The 18,852-nt window shown below is 45.6% G+C and overlaps 1 protein-coding gene across 10 annotated transcripts in view; it reads left to right on the top strand.

Annotated features, from left to right (window-relative positions):
• Nucleotides 1–18,852, top strand: part of PPFIA4 (PTPRF interacting protein alpha 4) — a 91,069-nt gene that overhangs the window by 58,124 nt on the left and 14,093 nt on the right. For 6 of the 10 annotated variants that reach the window (XM_056867465.1, XM_056867463.1, XM_056867460.1 and 3 more), the window contains 10 exons: nt 5,194–5,327; nt 6,661–6,827; nt 9,123–9,216; nt 10,021–10,102; nt 11,065–11,265; nt 12,946–13,008; nt 14,659–14,685; nt 15,313–15,488; nt 16,078–16,175; nt 17,941–18,116. In XM_056867465.1, the coding sequence (XP_056723443.1) occupies nt 5,194–5,327; nt 6,661–6,827; nt 9,123–9,216; nt 10,021–10,102; nt 11,065–11,265; nt 12,946–13,008; nt 14,659–14,685; nt 15,313–15,488; nt 16,078–16,175; nt 17,941–18,116 (1,218 nt within the window). The remainder of the gene's footprint in view (nt 1–5,193; nt 5,328–6,660; nt 6,828–9,122; nt 9,217–10,020; nt 10,103–11,064; nt 11,266–12,945; nt 13,009–14,658; nt 14,686–15,312; nt 15,489–16,077; nt 16,176–17,940; nt 18,117–18,852) is intronic. The other 4 variants (XM_056867468.1, XM_056867462.1, XM_056867461.1 and 1 more) reach the window with 2 other exon arrangements.

Raw genomic sequence — 18,852 nt, 5'->3', positions numbered from 1 at the left:
CAAAGAGTAACCCATACTCTCTGTGTTATATGGTGCTCATACTTTGGCTTGGTGCTTGGGAACTGAGCATCTGCTCTCCTCATTGCTGCTTGTTGCTGATAGGTCAGAACCTGTCAGCCCTTGGCCCACAGAACCAGAAATCACCACAAAGTCGTATAGAGTCCAAACAGATGGATTTTACTGATCAAATAGGCATACAGTGCAAACGAATAAAATGACAGCTATGAAAGGCTCACTAGCTGAGAGATATTATAAGGCAGGAAAGGCGGGAGATTACACGCAGGAATACAGTTTCCCAGGAGCTGAGTTCCCAGGCTTAGGCTTCGGCATGCGACCTTGGGGGGCAGACAATACAGCACAGAGACAGAGGCAATAACGAAACCGAGATAACAGCCTGACATTCTGCTCCCCTCAAGGCCCCCTCCCAGTTCGCAAGGGGGCTGGCCTGTTCGGGTAAGCAATGTGAAAGGCGTCGACGAGGTCGGGGGCGGAGACATCCCGTGCGCGCACCCATTCGTCATAGGCAGGGGGGAAATGTTTCCAACGAACTAGATACTGGAGAGTACCATGGTGAATACGGGAGTCAAGGATCTTGGAGACTTCGAAGTGTTCTTCCCCCCCCACCATGATGGGTTGCGCAGGCGGTGGGTCCGGATGCCACCGTGGAGAAGCAACATGGGGTTTGAGGAGGCTTATGTGGAAAACAGGATGCACACGCCTCAAAGATTTGGGGAGAGCCAGTTCCACTGTGACAGGGTTTATGACCCGAGTAATGGGGAAAGGGCCAATGAATTTGGCGCTGAGTTTATGGCACGGTTGGGTGGACCGGAGGTTTTTGGTGGAAAGGTAAACCAAAGCACCCACTTGCAGATCACCCCCGGGGGAGCGATGTTTGTCAGCTTGCGCTTTGTATTTACGTTTGGCCCGGTCGAGGTTGCTAACGAGCCAGGGCCAAGTGGTACGGAGGGCGTGTGCCCAGGAGGCAATGTCGGGGTTCCCCTCCCCCTCGACATCATCTGTAGGAACGATGGGACTGAAATCTTGTCCATACACAGCGAAAAACGGGCTAAAACCTGTGGATTGATGCATGGCATTATTGTAGGCATATTCTGCTAAAGGTAACAGTTCTACCCAGTTATCCTGGTGGTAGTTAACATAACAACGCAAATAACATTCGAGTACAGCATTGACACGTTCAGTTTGACCATCAGTTTGAGGATGGTATGCACTAGACATTCCCTGTTCCACCCCCACCAACTTGAGGAAAGCTTTCCAAAACTTAGAAACGAAACCACTTCCGCGGTCACAAATTATTTTACGCGGAAACGAATGTAAACGAAATATATGCGTTACGAAGAGGCGGGCCAGTTTCTGAGCAGAGGGGATCCCTGCACATGGAATCAAATGTATTTGCTTAGAAAACAAATCAGTAACAACCCACAACACAGTTTTACCCCCACTGAGAGGGAGATCAGTCATGAAGTCCATAGCAATCACTTCCCAAGGTCTGCTGGGCGTTTCAAGAGGTTGTAGCAATCCCGGGGGTTTGCCCTGCGATCGTTTCGCAGCGGCACAAACGGGACAGCTGCGGATGAAGGAGTCAATGTCGGAACGCATTCCCCCCCACCAGAACTGTCTGCGCAATAAGTGAAGGGTCTTCAGAAACCCAAAGTGCCCAGCTGTTTTGGCTCCATGAGCTAAATGTAAAACGTCCTTCCGGAGAGCTTTGGGTACATACAATTTTGAGTCTTTGTACCAGGACCCCCCTTGTTCCAAAACACCAGGAGGTAGGGTATGAGCGGAACGTTCTAAAAGGCACTGGTCCCGAAGGACCGTTAAAAAGGATTCGGAGATGGGGAGCTTGGAGGGAGCCCCCCCGTCGGTCCCGGAGATTTGAGAAATAGTTATAGGGTTAGTGCTTACGTGCGGCGGCGCGCAGACTGCAGGCGGCTGAGCGGTCGGAGGGGTAGGAGGGGCGGGAACTCCGGTCTGTTGCGGTGGCGGCTGGGCAGCCGGTTGGGCTGGCGGAAGAAGTGAAGAAGACCGTCCGGTCCTTGTTGGAGGAGAGCCCCTCCCATGGCTACATCGGAAGCATCGACTTGTACAATGAACATTTGATTTGGGTCTGGGTGCCGTAGCACCGGCTCCGAAGTGAAGAGGCGTTTGAGGGCCAGAAAGGCGGCTTGGCATTGCTCAGTCCATAGGATTTTTGCGGAGGGCAAGGCAGCCGAGCTTACTTTTCCCTTAGTTTTCAGTAGGTCCGTAATGGGTAGAGCCACTTGGGCGAAGTTAGGGATGAATCCCCGATAGAAGTTTGCAAATCCCAGAAATTGCTGTACTTGCTTACGGTTGGTGGGGGGAGTCCAATCGAGGACGGCTTGGACTTTGGCGGGGTCCATGCGAAGACCTTGGTGGGAGATGATGTATCCCAAAAACGTGAGTTTGCTTTGGTGAAATTCACACTTAGCTAGTTTAGCGAACAGTTGATGGTTACGCAGGCGTTGTAGCACTTCTCTGACCAGAGTCACATGCTCGTCCATAGTTTTCGAATAAATGAGAATGTCATCTAAGTAGACCACCACCCCACGATATAGAAGGTCATGTAGGATTTCATTGATGAGTTGCATGAAGACCCCCGGGGCCCCTTTTAATCCGAACGGCATTACAAGGAATTCATACATTCCGAAACAGCTAGAGAAGGCAGTGAGGTGTTCATCTCCTTCGCGGATACGGACTCGGTAGTAGGCTTCCACCAAGTCTAATTTAGAGAATACACGGCCTTCCTGTAATTGTCCCAAAATATCCGATATTAATGGGATAGGATAGGCGTTGGTCTGGGTAACCGCATTGAGCTTTCTGAAGTCAATGCACAGGCGAAGGTCGCCCTCTTTTTTCCGGACGAAAAACGCGGGGGCCGAGTTTGGGGCATTCGAAGGGCGAATGAACCCTCTGGCGAGGTTTTTGTCCAAAAAGTCCCGGAGGACAGTGCGCTCGGAAGCGCTCATAGGGTAAATCTTACTTTTGGTTAATGTGCAGTCCTTTACTACTTCAATCGCACAGTCTGAGGCCCGGTGGGGGGGTAAGGCATCACATTCCTTAAGGTCGAAGACATCTTCAAAGTCCCGGTATACAGCGGGTAGAGCCGGTGGTACTGGAGCAGTAGAGGTTAACGCTGGAACGGGCGGAAATGGCAGAGCAAAGTTTTGCCGATGCTGGTCGCAGGTGGGACTAGCGAAAGAAATAGTGTTTGTTTCCCAATCAATACTGGGACTATGTCCTTTAATCCAGTTAATTCCCAAGACCACGTCAAATCGGATAGGGGCTATAGTGAAGTCTATTTGTTCCCAGTGGGAACCAATTCCCATTGCCACCCCTATGGTGCGATGATCAACTGGACCCCCCTGGAATTGGCTCCCGTCCATTTGAGCAAATTGGACGGGGGCGGGTAAAGCCTCTGAGTCGGCTCTGAGGGCAGCAAACGTGGCTTCGTTTATGAGAGTGCGACAGCAACCGGAGTCAATTAGTGCTTTGACGGGGATTTGTGGACCTCCGTTAAGTTGTTGTAAAACTGCATCTACGTAGACGGTGGAGTCCACTTCTTTGATTTTGGTAGGAGCATTCGGTTTGATAGGAAGATCCTGAGAGGTCTGTGGAGATGCTCCATTCACCACAGACCGGAGCCGTTTTTTGACAAGTCGAGGGGAGATTCCAGGTTTAAGGCTGGAGAAATCCAAGGGTTTTCCTCATCCGAAGAGGGAAAGCTGTCCCCCAATGGGGCACTTGTAATCCGAGACCCGGCGGGGTCGTTGGAAGCAGGCAGGGAGGCTGGGTCCCCGGCATGGAGTGCAGAGGGTGTGGGCCTTCCCGGAGCTGCGCTGCGGGTGGCCGCGGTGCCTCTGCGTGGTGGACGACCTCGGGCGCGGGTTGTCGTGCTGGGACGAAATAATTCCTGGCGGCGTGGGCAAACGGCTGCAAAGTGGCCCATTTCTCCGCATGTAAGACAGGCACCCCTCTGAAATCGGGCTTCACGTTCCTGGAGCGGACGTGGGGGATTTCGCGGGACGAGCAGTGGTGCCTTGGGTTGAGGCTTTTGGGTGCCCTTCTCCTTGTGCTTTTGACGGACGAGAGAAATAAAGCGGCGGCGGCTTTCCACTTCCTCGGCTAATAGGATCCAGCCTTCGAGGGTATCGGGATCGCCCCGCATGTAAGACCAGTTCAGAATGTCAGGATGCAAGGCTTCCCTGAAATGATGGATTAGGGTGGTCTCGGGCCAACCTACAATTTTACTTGCCAGTCGCTGAAATTCATCGGCAAATTCCCGAACTGTAGCAGAGCCTTGTTTTAATTGTAAAAGTTCCGTTTTGGCTCTTTCTCCCAGGAAGGGGTCCTCAAACCTCCTTCTCAGGGCAGTCATGAAGTTGTTGAAGGAACGAATCGCACGAGAGCGGGTGTCAAACTGGAGGACCATCCAGTCAGCCGCTTTGCCTGTCAGGAGGGAAGCTACGTACCGCACCCGGCTATCTTCCGTGGGGAAAAGTTGACCTTGTTCTCGCATATAACTGTCCACTTGATGCAAGAAACAAGGCAAAGTCTCAAGAGATCCGTCATACGTAGTCCTCAATTTGAGTTGCTTCCAAGGGCCGGGCGCGGGCTGACCCGGTTGCACGGGTGGTCCGGGCGGAGGAGCAACAGGAGCTCCAGGAGGCAAGGGTGGAGCAGGCACATTAGCAGGTGGTTGCACGGGTGGTCGGAGCGGAGGAGCAACAGGAGCTCCAGGAGGTAAGGGTGGAGCAGGCACATTAGCGGGTGGTTGTACGGGTACCGCCTGACCCGGTATCGGAACGGGCTGTCTCTGAGCTATCAGGGTTTGTTGTAATTGCCTGTTCTCGTGAAGCATAAGTTCCATTACTTCTTGGAGTTGATCCACACGGTCGGAGAGCTCCCGATTCAAGTGGCAGGCGAACCCCCCTGGGCTCCAGCCTGCTGTTATTGGGCTCCATTCCCTGTCATTGGGGTTACATCACTCCAAATGACACTGATAATTGCCACTCAGTCATCCAGGCCTTTTGATTAGGGCATACAGTGAATGATCAGCAGCCTCCGTGACATTCTGAATGCATGTGAGTCTGCTAAAGATGGGAGGGAGGTGCATGGGCAGGAATCTGCACCTCTGACCTTGCCTTATTTGTTCAGTCACCAGCTGGTCGGGATGACAGTCGAGAAGATAAAACCACCATAAAATGTGAGACTTCTCCTCCTTCCTCACCCAGGACCCTACGGCTGGAGAGGTTTGGACATCCTGCACTGAGTCAGGAGGAAGGCAAAAGGTATAGAGGCCTGGCATGGGAGATGAAGAGGGAATGTGCCTACTCTGTGGCCAGCTGTAAACTACACTACTAAATAGGTTATAGAAGGGTATTCCTATACCTTTCCCAGTTGAATGGAGAAAGTGATATATGAGAATCAGAACCAAGTGCATAGATGGCGAACTTCTAAAAATGTTTCCTGCTGATAGAGGCATAACATCCAAATTGCAAAATGTCATAGTCCTACTGTACACCACATTGGTCAGGCCGCACTTGGAGTACTATGTGCAATTCTGGAGGCCTCACTTCAAAAAGGACGTAGACAGAATGGAGCGGGTGCAGAGGAGAACAGCAAGGATGATCAGGGGCCTGGAGACCAAGCCCTGTTTGATGCAGGCTCCATGGCTTGAAATGTCCACCAAATGTGTATGAAATTATGACCTTAAAATTGGCAGTAGCGGAATGGGTATGTGAGTGCCGGCTGGTGTTCAGCATTGTTGCCTGTTAAGAATGACACTCCTTATTTTGTACTCCTTAACTGCTAAACATTCAAATAGTTTTGAGATGAGTGTAGGGAACTTACTGTTATGACTGCTGATGACCCCAAGACATGGTCTAAAGTAGCGATTATCCCCCTATCTAGTTCCTAAAACAGCATTTCCCCCAATGTAGTCCTTAAAGGGAAAGGGCGTTTAAGAGCTTTCCTCAATGTGAAAGGTTGCAAGTTCTCCACTGTCTCTTGTCTTACCTTCCCTCTCCACTTTCCAGCAGCACCTCTCCCACCCATAACAGCAAAGCGGTTCAAGAAGAGGAAAGGGTACAGATAGGCTGACTTTCAGAGGTGTCTGATTGCTATATAGGATTCTGTACATGAATACTCAGTAACTGGGGATCTTAAGATTCATTTCTCAGCTACCGTGGCTGAATTTCTTTCAGGAGTTCTTAAAGAACAAGAAAAGATTTATTAACCTGACTTGTAACTTATATGTATTGCCCTTTGGAGGTATATTGTTGTTGTTTTTTATCTCTGTCTTTTGGTATGCCAATAAAGGTTAATGAAATGAAATGAAAAAGATTCATTTCTGGGTACTAAGGATAGTCTGTGTATCTGAAGGGATGGCATAGCCTTGTGCCTTAAACAGGCTGAACAGGCAGCAGTTATTTGGCATAACATTGATGCTAGCTTCTACGCTCCTTCCTCAAAAGACCGGAGTGGATAGTATGCAGCAAGAAGTGTGATGAATGTTTTGGTAAAAAGAGGACAAATTCTGTGAAGGTAATCTCACTTCACTGTGTTCTTTGCTGTTAATGAATGTTAGCCTAAACCTTTGGCTCTTTCCTTCACATCCTTTAGCTCTTTGGAGGACCAGGCCAGTAACCCCAGCAGCAGTAACAGCAGCCAGGACTCTCTGCACAAAGGCTCCAAGAGAAAAGGCATCAAATCTTCTATTGGGCGTTTGTTTGGGAAGAAAGAGAAAGCTCGCTTCATCCAGATGGGCAGAGAAGGTGCTACAGGGCATGGTCTGTGACTTTCTTTAACCCTTGTACAAGGAAGGCTATCTTCCCACATGTCCCTGCGCAGGTGACCTCTTTGGATAGAGAGTTACTTCTGGACACCCTTAGTAGAATGAAAAAGTAGTTACAGACCCAGCTTGCCAACTAAATCTGTTTCCCTCAATCTGTGAAAAAATTATCTTCCCCTTCCTGCTCCAGAGGAGTAGCCATGTTGCAATCTGCTGCGGCCAAAAATAACAGCTTTGTAGCACCTTGAAGGCCAACTAATTTAATGTAGCTGAAGCTTTCATGAGCCAGACCTCATTTTGTCAGATGCATAAAGAAGGGTTGTTTTTTATACCTCACTTTTCTCTACCATAATGAGTCTCAAAGCAGCTTACAATCACCTTCCCTCCCCCCCTACAATAAGCACCTTGTGAGATAGGTGGGGCTGAGAGAGTTCGGAGAGAACTGTGACTTGCCCAAGGTGGGGTGGAAAGTCATGAAAGTAAGGACTTGCAAATTGAAGGTGTGCAAAGCCACAGGGAGCAAATACTGAAATTCATTAATGGTGTGGTCATAACAATAAAGTAGAAAGAAAGATTTAAAACGGGCCTTTTGAATTGTTTGTGAAGACCCATACTCATAGGTGAAAAAACTCTGAGGAGGTTGCTTCAGTGATTATAAATTTTTCTCCCTTCTGTACAGAGTTACTGTTTTATTCAAAATGGCAGCCATATCATAACATCCTGTCAAAGCAACCAATTTCTGGGACTGTTGTGCCTGAGTAATCATACCTGCATCACATTCAGACATACACGCAAGCTACACGCATAAGCTGCTTACAAGCAAAACCACAGAAGCCGCTTCCCAGTGGCCCACCCTTTCCTTTCTCTTGCATACACTTCAAGTCAGCACCAAGCAAGCACGCACACACATTCCAATGTCTGATAAGGAACTCTCCGGTGTTTCCCCCCTCCCCCTCAGTACCTTTCGCTTCGCTCTGCAAAAGGACACTGTGAGCTTTCTCAAGGAAACAGGCTCCATTCATTAACGTAGCAAGGCTTGCGCACGTGCTGAAGAAACTAATGACGTTGCATTGACAAGCTAAAATCGGATATTAAGAAAATGTATCGTTGTATTGGAATGTCAAACGTCTATAAAACCTCTTGCATTTGCCCTGCCTCGGTGTTACAGGATCTCAGAGCTGTTTGTCTGTATCCTGACTCACCCAGTTATGACTTCTTGGCCAATAAAGCAAGCTGTAATCAAACCAACCTCCTGCCCTCATTGCTCTCATTGGACTCTATGAGAATGGGGGGAGCACATCATTGGCGCCCGAACAGGGATGGAGCATTAAGATCTGTGAACCATAAACTACTGGTGGTCCCCAGCCCTAAGTCTGTCCGGCTGTCCTCCTCAACTAGAGCTAGGGCTTTTTCAGCCCTGACTCCGGCCTGGTGGAATTCTCTTTCTAGTAAGACCAGGGCCCTGCAAAAGAGTTCTGCAGGGCCTGTGAAACAGAGATAGTCCACCAGGCCTATAGTTTAGGGCAGCAATGGTTCTATCAGCTCTGGCCTCCCTACCTCCCCCTTCCCCCCAGTATTACTATGATATTATCTGGGAGGGGGTTGATTGTGCTTTTGGCCTTTCTTTGGCTCTGTTCTCTACAGTGCACCACTTGTTTTATATACCAGTACCAATTAGTTATCAGAATCAATGCATTGCTGAAGCATTTTTAAATGGTTTTAGATTATTATGTATACTTTTATTGCTATGAATGAAATAGTTATGTTTGATGTTGTTAGCCATGCGGGGGAATGCTCTAGCACTCATGAAAAATCCTCTGTGGTTTCCATAGAGTTTTGGGGGAGAGTGCTAGAGCGTCTCCCCTGTGCAATGCTGGCACCTCCACATAAACCAGAAGTGACAAAATTGTGCAGGGGACACGCCCCCCCCCCCGGCTTGCTTCTGCTCATGACCAGCTGAGTGTTGGCTGGCAGCCAAACCAATCAGCGGGTGATTGCCTTCCATTCCCAGGCAACTGGGAGCCCTGTGGAAGCATGCGATCTTCAGTACTACTCCAGCACAGTGTGCTAGGCCAGGAATACTTTGTATACCACTGTCATGTGTAACTACAGATTATTATACTCTTGAAAATTACTAAATTATTAATACCAAGGGGAATGCAGCAGCTGAAAACGTGATACAAACTGTGTGTTATACAAAGTTTCATTTGAGCATATGAGTTTCCTTTTATAGTTCCGGCTCTGTAGATCATCAGAACTTCTGGTCTAATCCTCTGTCTTTTATATTTCTCAGTTATGCTGACAGATTCAGAGATCAACATTCAGGATACTCTTGGTCTTGGCAAGCTGGGAGCTCAAGCAGAGAGAGACCGACGGCTTAAAAAAAAGTGAGTGTCCTGTTTTAGTATTCCTTTTAGAAAGGTTTTTCAAATACCCTAATTTCAAGGAACCCATTCCACACTGATTTGGATGCTGAAGTAACTTTGTACTTTGGCCATGGAATCCCTGTGCTATTGCAGAATATTCTGGGATGCATTCTAGAATGAAATCTCAGTTCAGAAGGTACTCTGCTGGAGGACACATCCCATATATGCCTTCCTTTCAGATACGTGTTGCAAGGGAAGATTGTTTAATATCTTTTTGGCAGCTTGTGTGCTATTAATCTTATCAAGGAGTCTCTGTTACGTTTCTGAGGAAACCCAGGATTCTCTGAGACTACTGTGATATATGCCAGAAATGTACGTCCCCACATAAGAAAAGAGAAGGGAATTTCCAAAGCTTCACAACCCCTGCCTTTTCAGTAACTTCCTGTCTGCATAGTAAAACTAGAATGGCTAGAAAAATGTCTTGAGGATAGCTACAAGTAAGCTTCTGTCCAGATCTTTCTGTGCGTCTCTGAGGGTTTTTCCAATGCTACAGAAACTGGATTGTTTCTTTAGCGCTACACTAGTGCTAGTCTAGTGATGGAGGCCCAAATCCATTGTGCAAAGGCTTCCTTTCTGATGCTTAGCACAGGCAGTAAAGCTCTGAATACCAGTTCTAGGAGGCAACATCAGGGGAAAACCTTGGCTTCTGTGCCAGGTTTATTGGCTCTCCAGGAATACTGGTTGGCCACTGTGCGATACAGGAAGCTAGACTGAATGGACCACTGGACTGATCCCGCAGACCTCTTGTTATGTTTGTTCTTCCAGACATGAGCTTTTGGAAGATGCTCGAAGAAGGGGCATTCCCTTTGCTCAATGGGATGGCCCAACTGTAGTGTCCTGGCTAGAGGTAAGACTGCTTCAGGAGCTCCAGATTATTAACAGTGCTTATTTTCTTCAACTCTAGGGCTGAGACAAAATGGAAAAGCTTTTATCCACTGTGAAAAGTGCCCAAGCTTGACATTAGCAGCAGGGCAGTACATTTTATTTCATTAAAAAAAAAATTCTATGCCACCTTTCCACCCAACTCAGGATGCCCAGGGTGGTAAATATTAAACATTTCAAACTTTCAAACATGAAAATATCATTTAAATGTTAAAAACAATGAAATAAACCATCTAAACATAAATACATAAACTCACAAACATGAAGGAGGGCTAATAAGAGTTAGTGAGGGAACCTCAAATGAAACAAAGAAGACTTCATCTGCTGGCAGAAGATGATGACAGAGGAAAACAGATAAATCTTCCTGGGGAGGGAGGTCCAAAATTTCGGTGCCACAACTGAGAAAGCCCTTTCTCATGTTGCCACCATAAATAGGGTAAAAAGTGTTAATAAGACAGAAAGTATTAACCTTATTCTGAATTGTCTTTGAAATGTCACATAGCCAAATCTGATTGGCTGTGTGGCACTGTGACATCATCACACTGACTATGTGATCCCCAATTGATCAGAGAAAGGAAACAGGCTACAAATATCAATGAAGAAGATGAATAAGGGAGAGACTGTTGGATATTTTGGGCACTTCTGTCAAAAAGTGTTCATATATGAACACTGGGTGCAGTCCCATTTCTATCTGAATTACATTTTTAATATGTTGAAAACATGGCATTCTTCACAAGAATTTCCTTCAAATGGATTATAAAACTTAATAATGGGGAAGATATTCTCATTAATCACCCTCATGTTTCTCTAGTAAAAATTGTCTGTGCCCAACATAAGAAAAAGTTGGAGAGAATGTTAATGATTTGGGGTACATGCTGGAACCAGGGAAGGTGTACGTGAACCCAACTGTGGTTTTCTGTGTTGTAGCTTTGGGTGGGCATGCCTGCTTGGTATGTTGCAGCCTGCAGAGCCAATGTGAAGAGTGGTGCCATCATGTCTGCCTTATCAGATACAGAGATACAGAGAGAGATTGGCATCAGTAATGCCCTTCACCGGTTAAAGCTGCGTTTGGCCATTCAAGAAATGGTGTCACTTACAAGCCCTTCAGCTCCTCCTACCTCAAGAACAGTAAGTATTGTGCGTTGCATTCTTGAGATTAACAAATCTTCCCTGCTTAATGATAAAAAGCTGGTATTACTAATTTCCCTTACCATGTAAAGGGCTAAAACCCAAAGTCCAGAGCCTTTTAGTGAGACACATGGGCACGGAGGACAACTAGCCCCAAGCATTCTGGTGAAGATTTGCTTCCAATATCTTCTCAGAGAGGGCCTAGTAAGCCCTATGCTCCAAACGAGGTTGTTAGAATAATCTCCCCTCACTCCACCATTATGGGAGCCATTTGTCTTTGCCTCAAATATGTCTGAAATATGCTTTTCTCTGTTGTTGATAAGATTGGCTTCCCTTGCCAGTGTAGGAGCAAATAACTGATACAATACAGGCTTATGTTAAGTGCTGAAAATATAGCTCTAACTGGTAGTAGTGCCTATGTGCCAGGCTCTTCCCATGATCAGAGGAAGTAGCCTATATCCAGGGCACCTGCTCTGTTGGCTTTATTTGAAGAGGGCTTGGCTGTCCCTAAAACTCATGTGCATGTTTTGGGCTCTTTGTCGAAATGCATGTATTCGATCTCTAATTTCCCCTCATTGATCTAAAGCAGGGGCCCCCAATGTGGTGCCCCTGGGCACCACACCTTTCCTGGCGCCCGCCAAGTGTTTTTAGAAAGTGGGTACAGTCAGGTGGGGCTTTTGCCCAGCAAGGCTTCTGAGTGGCCATTGGAGATTAGATTGTCAGTGCAGATTTTTTAAAAAATGTTGCATTGGCAGCAGCTGCCACCACAACACAAGGATCTTTACTATGAGACAGAAGGTAAGTTGCAGCAGCCATTTTGTGGCAGCCATTTTGTGGCGCAGGCTCAAAAAGGTTAGGATCTAGGGTTGCCAGGTCCCCACTTACCTTTGGTGGGAGGTTTATGTTGCGGTGTGTGTGCGCGCGCGCATGTGCGCGTGCACCGATGCGCCACTTCTGGTTGTAAACCGGAAGTGCCGCCTGCCACACGCAGCTGCAGCGGGCGTCCCGCTCGCCCCGGGGAGGGCGAGGGGAGGGTTCCCGCTGGCGCGCGTGGCTGCTAACAGGCGGCCCACTCGCCCCGGGGAGGGCGAGGGGAGGTTCATGATGGTGCGTGCGGGCTCGATTGCCAGCCGACCCTCAGCTGGGCGGCGGGCAGAGGGGCACTTTACCAGGGGTTTGCCCTCTACCAGCGGGCACCTGGCAACCCTATTAGGAACCCCTCATCTAAAGGAACAGGAGGTAGGGTAGGACAAGGCAGGAATGTAGGCAGGCAATGGGGATGGAAAATAATTAGAAGAGCTAAAGGACATAGGGGCTGGGCAGGCAGTGGACAGGCAAGAGACTGAGGAAACAAAAACAGAGACTGTAGTTGCTGCAGTCATGAAGTTCTAGAGGAGGCTTTCATCACCTCTGTTCCTTTGAAATGGAACCAAAGGCAATCCATCCCTACCACCAGGAAGAAAAATGGTCATCATTCAAAAGCCTCAGAATTTATTATCCTGAGGATCTTTGTCTTGAGGGTAAATTGGGAATGACTTTTCATAGAATCTTTGTTATGACAGCCCCTGAAAACTATATCTACAAATCAGCACAGGCTTAAATTAGGATGGCTGTCAAGTTAAAATGTTTGAGTGACAAGTTCCTTCCTCGCCTGTTCACCTGTTTGATCTTTCTCCTTAGTCATCTGGAAATGTCTGGGTCACGCATGAGGAGATGGAAACTATGGCAACTTCAACCAAAACGGTAAATTTCCTTTGGATAATAATGGCTCAGTATCTCTTTTCTAGTTCATCCTTAGCAAACTTGGCAGGGATGACATTTTGCATTTTTAAAAGGAAATCTACCTTTTACAGTATAGCATACCCACAATAAGAGGCTGTTGTAACTCTGGCCAAATGATTTACTTGTATGAATAGGAAATGTCTTCTTGTTGAGGGCCTGCAAGTGTTGAGCTCCAAGTTGGCAGTAGCAATTGCATCCCTTACAATTTGGATACACATGACCAACTTAATAGAAAACCTGTTTGTGTGTACGGTAACTTAGTTGTTCTTGATGAAGTTCTTTTTTGGGGAAGCTCCCAAGTTCTGGGAGTCTGGCAGTTGACTATACCATTGCCACACCAGTATTTGTGCTTTGGGACTAATGGAAGTTAAGTATAGGCATCTTTCTGTTGCCAAAGCATCCTGTATTCAGGCCAGAGTTCCTTAATCCATGCACAGATAGACAGAAGAATGAGTAGCATATTGGCCACATGAAGCTTCTTATATTTATCAAAATCAGATTGTCTACTCAGAGTCTCAGGTAGAGGTCTTTCACATCACCTACAACCTCATCCTTTCCATTGTCCACTGAAGGATTGAGCCTGGGATCTTCTGCATGCCAAGGAGATGCTCTCCCACTGACTCATGGCCCTCCCCCAAGAATTACACTGGGCCCATGTTACTAATGTAATATGTAGCTACTGGCAATTAGCCCGGAACCACGTGGAGGAACACTATGCTCCCACTGCCTAGTCCTTTTGAAATAAAAGCTGTCACTCTTTCATAAACTCAGCATTTGCTGTTTATCTGTGTGTTTTGAACATACCTGAACTATAGAGAGCATGCATTGGTGAGGCTAGGGTTGCTAGTTGCCATGGAGGAAAGTTCCTTTTAATAGAGGCATAATACAAGAGCCCCGTGGCGCAGAGTGTTAAAGCTGCAGTATTGCAGTCAAAAGCTCTGCTCGCGACCTGAGTTCGATCCCGACGGAAGTCGGTTTCAGGTAGCCGGCTCAAGGTTGACTCAGCCTTCCATCCTTCCGAGGTCGGTGAAATGAGTACCCAGCTTGCTGGGGGTAAAGGGAAGATGACTGGGGAAGGCACTGGCAAACCACCCCGCAAACAAAGTCTGCCTAGAAAACGTCAGGATGTGACGTCTCCCCATGGGTCAAGAATGACCTGGTGCTTGCACAGGGGACCTTTACCTTTACCTTTAATACATGTAAATGGGCAGGTGAAGCTTTTCATAGCATGGAGGTAAGTAACATCCCACTAAAGGACAGGGATTAAAGGGACAGGTCATTTTTCTCCAGGCCCATTAGCAAACCTTTAAATGGCTAGCGCAGATCCAAGTTTCTTAAGGTTAGCCTTTGGAGGCCCAAAATTCTGGCCACAGTGTGATATTCCATGATTTGATTTGGTAAAGAATGGGAGCCTTAGATGGAAGCATTCCTCATGCCTGTGGTGTTGTGTGCAGCCTATGTGCGAAAATATTCAGATAGTTTTGTTGCATTGTTTACCTTTGGTCACAAGTGTTTGTCCTCTTCTTGTACGTGACGTATTTTCAGTCCATCAGTGGTAGTGGTAACTGACTTTGCCTATTGTTTTGTTGACATGCTACACTGTTACATTAGGACACTGAGGAGGGCAGTTGGGCACAGGTGAGACTCTTGCATTATCTTGTGTTCACTGTATTTGGGAGCATGGAGCTATGTGAGTGAGCAGAACCCAGCAAACCTGAAGTGAGCAGTGACTCTCTGAAACTTACATAACATTGCTTTTTGAATGCTTATTTCCCTGAGTTAGTTCCCAAACTTGCATCACTGAAAGATCAAGGAAGACAGATTCAGAACTCTTTAAACCATCTTGCTCTTTTCCTTTGTAGTGACTTACATCAGATGTGACCTTCTCCGTAAACTTTTCACAGGTCCTCTTGATACAGTAAATGCATAACATTGCCAGTTATATAACATATATTCATACTCTTGAAAGCTGCTTTCCAAGCTATAACATAGATTCTGTTACTGTTGACTTTAGTGTGGCTAGCCCAGTATAAACGGTCAATGAATAGCCTCTTTAAAATACTAGAATCATAGAGTTGGAAGGGACCACCAGGGTAACTAGAGCAAGTAACAGTAGTAGTTGTAGTATTAGGGGCTTTTCTAACTGCAAGAGGTAGGATTATCAGATCTTTACTGAAGTTTTAAATTTCATCCCAGAACTGTGAAGACGGGACTTGCTAATTGCTTCTGAGGGGCATGCACTCACATTTTTCATTATTTTCACAGACACTAGCTTATGGGGACATGAACCACGAGTGGATAGGGAATGAATGGCTTCCTAGTCTGGGTCTCCCACAATATCGTAGCTACTTCATGGAGTGTCTTGTAGATGCAAGAATGTTGGATCATCTGACTAAGAAAGATCTTCGAGTGCACCTGAAGATGGTAGACAGTTTCCATCGGTAAGAGAACTGTCTTTAGACATAGATGTTGTTGTTGTTTTTATCCTAGTAGAGGAAAAGTCTTGTTGCAGTCAGTTTAGAGGTGTTTCCTGTGTCCATTTTTCTGAGGTTTTGTGAAATCTATCAAATTCCTTTAGGGAATTAAAAAAAGTTCCCTTAAAAAAATGAAGTACTTTGATGTGAGACATGATGCCACCTATTAGAAGTTGAGATTAACATGCATAGATTCCTATTAATACTAGAAATTCCAGAGGATGGTATATTGAGGCTAAGGAGGGGTGAATGCTTACCAGTGTGGTTCTGTCACACCTTGAATGCTTACCAGTGTGGCTCTGCTTCTGCAATATAAACAATAATGTTTCGGCAGCAGCTTAAATTGCTATAGGTATTTGCCATAGTGTTAATCAGTCCTTGGAACTGGTCATGACTGAAAAATGGCTTTAAGAAAGAATTTACATTTTTAACTGTGTAATTATGCAATGATCTTAGACTGCTATAGCACACCACTCAAGTCATATTCAGCTTATAAGGGAGGCTATGAAAGGCCTTGGAGTAAGCTAGCAGTAAATTCCCTGTTGAAATTTTGCAGAACAAGCCTGCAGTATGGTATTATGTGCCTGAAGAGACTGAATTATGATAGAAAGGAACTGGAGAGAAGGCGGGAGGAAAGCCATCATGAAATCAAAGGTAGGTGACAAGGTAGAGATCTCCTTGTGGCAAACTGCAAAAGAACCAGTCCTTAATACAAAGTTCTTGATGCCTTTTTTGAAATTCAGTGAGTGCTACTACAAGGACAACATATGCTGCTGGATTTTAAGTAGAGATTTGCTGTTCACAAAAGGTGTGTTTGGAAAAAGTCATAATTTTATTTCCTGAATTAGCTGTTTCCCAATTTGTTCTCCCAGATGTCTATCTTGTTTGTAGCATCCCGCTCACTTTCCCCATACAGGGAATTCTAGTTTTAAGTGGGAGTTTGGTAGTTCATGGTACAGAGAACCTCCAAAGTTAGAGAATGGATGGAGAACGGAGAATTTACTCCAAGGTAGAACTTCAGTTAACAATTTCTTCCCCTGAGAGGAATTGGCGTAGGCTTTTGAGGAAACAGAACAGTGGTAGTTTTTTAGTTGGCTAATAATCTGTCTTTTAATACATCAAATAAATGTTCCTGTTTCCAAAATCTCCAAATAAATTAGCACATTTCAGGAAAGTCATAATTTATCTTGAGAATGCGGCATGTTGGAGTATAATAAACAAAGCCTACTGCTCTTTGTGAGAAGGAAGGGCCACAAAGTATTTGTTTCAGTTTAGGACACTGAAATAGTGAGTATTCTCTATTACTATGTTGCCAGGACCAAAACCAGAGCACATTCAAATGCTTTCAGTAGATTTAAGTGCTGTGTTTCTATTCATTTCAACTGAGCATTTTTTTTTCTGACCAGAAAGAAAGGAATATTGGCTTTACTATAAAATGTAGATTACAAATTTATAGGAGAACAGTTTTTTTCAACACATTTATACAGGATTGAGGAAACCAACAAGTCTGTGTAGTCGACATAGTAGTATGAAATTAATCAGCCATGCTGATTAATCAAGGGCAAAGTTTAAGGCTTGGACTGTACGAACATGTTCTGGACATACCAAATAGTCTTTGCCATTAAATGTTGTTTCTCTTCTACTAGCAATTCCATTTTCACAAAAGCCCATCAAAAACTATTGATCTTGTGCATACAGAATATTTAGTGCGAAAGGGCTCCACAGCAGAGACTATCTAGCAGTCACAGAACTTGTTCATAGGATCCAAGATGTTAATTAATGTACTCACTTAGTTAATTAATGTACTCACTAAAATTTGAAGCCCTTGGGGTTGGGTAGGGTTTGGTTTCTTCATATTTTTGGCTTGATCTTGAGGAAGAGTATATTGTTAATTGTAATTACATTATGCTTCCAGTAGTATAACTACTATACATGTTCAGTTCAATTCAGTTTATTTATTTACGGTCATTTGACCAGCAAATAAACATTGTTAAAATTGATCAATACAGAGCCAGGATTACAATTTTGATAATCTAACCCGAGCTGTTTGCACTCTAGTGGCAATGTACCTTTATATGTTCATAGGCTCTGTCATGTGATTAGGAACTCTGGAAAAGCAGCATTTCCAATTATGTGAGTGGGAGCCTGGGTCCATACAGTTCAAATGCGTGTAGGAGCTGTGCTATTGTGGGAATCAGTGTGCATAAGTAGGAGGTGGAGCTAGTGGGCACACTCAGCTCCTTGCCATATGCATGTGGACTGTGTATACACACAAACACATACATCTGTGTGTGTCATGTGAATAATGCTAGTTATAGTTAACAAGGTGTTCTCTATCTTACGCAGTTTACAGGGACTTGAAAACTGTTCTCAATTATAGTTTTATCTGTCCTGAATGTGTGGCCACACTGTCTTCTAGATGTGTTAGTCTGGACCAATGATCAAGTCATGCACTGGATTCAATCCATTGGGCTTAGAGAATATGCCAACAACCTTGTGGAGAGTGGAGTCCATGGGTCACTCATAGCTTTGGATGAGAATTTTGATCATAATAGTCTGGCCCTTGTGTTACAAATACCTACTCAAAACACTCAGGTAAGAAGAAATGTCCACAGATCTTCCAGGACAAATGTCATCTATGTCTGTCTTTGAGTCTTGGTATCAGCCATTTAATCAATGGAATCTCTGAGAAAGTGAAAGAAATTAAAGCAATATGTTAATTGAAATAATTGCCCTTTGAAAAATTGAATAATTCAGTCTGTTTGGATGTGTGGCAGTTCATGCCTTGAAAACGTAAGGGTTCTACAAGTCCCCCTCACACCATGTTAATCTACTTGAAATAATGGGTTTAAATTGCGGGTGGAAAGGTACTGGCTGGATATTAGGAAAAGGTTTTTTTTTACAGTAAAAATTGTGTGGAATCAGCTACCTAGGGTGGTGGTGAGCCCCCCCGCCCCACTGGCAGTCTTTAAGCAGAGGCTGGACAAACATTTGTCAGGGATGCTCCAGCTGATCCTGCATTGAGCAGGGGGTTGGACTAGATGGCCTGTATGGCCCCTTCCAACTCTGAGATTCTATGATTCTACTCCAAACACATTTACCCTGTACTACACCCTTCTTAGAGGCACCTGGTTGGCAACTGTGTGAACAGACTGTTGGACTTGATGGACCTTGGTTTGATCCAGCGTGGCCTTATGTTCTTATGTTCACCCACCTATACTTCCTTGTATCTGAGCCCAACCTTCAGAATCCCCTGTCGTCAGCCAAGATAGCTAAATGGAATTCAAAGGCAGTCTACCTTATGAAACCAGATGCAGGTAACAAACAGAAG

Source organism: Euleptes europaea, chromosome 2 (genome assembly GCF_029931775.1).
Source record: "Euleptes europaea isolate rEulEur1 chromosome 2, rEulEur1.hap1, whole genome shotgun sequence".
NCBI lineage: Eukaryota > Metazoa > Chordata > Lepidosauria > Squamata > Sphaerodactylidae > Euleptes > Euleptes europaea.
Note: the sequence above shows the minus strand (reverse complement) of the source record. Positions and strands in the feature narration are given on the sequence as shown.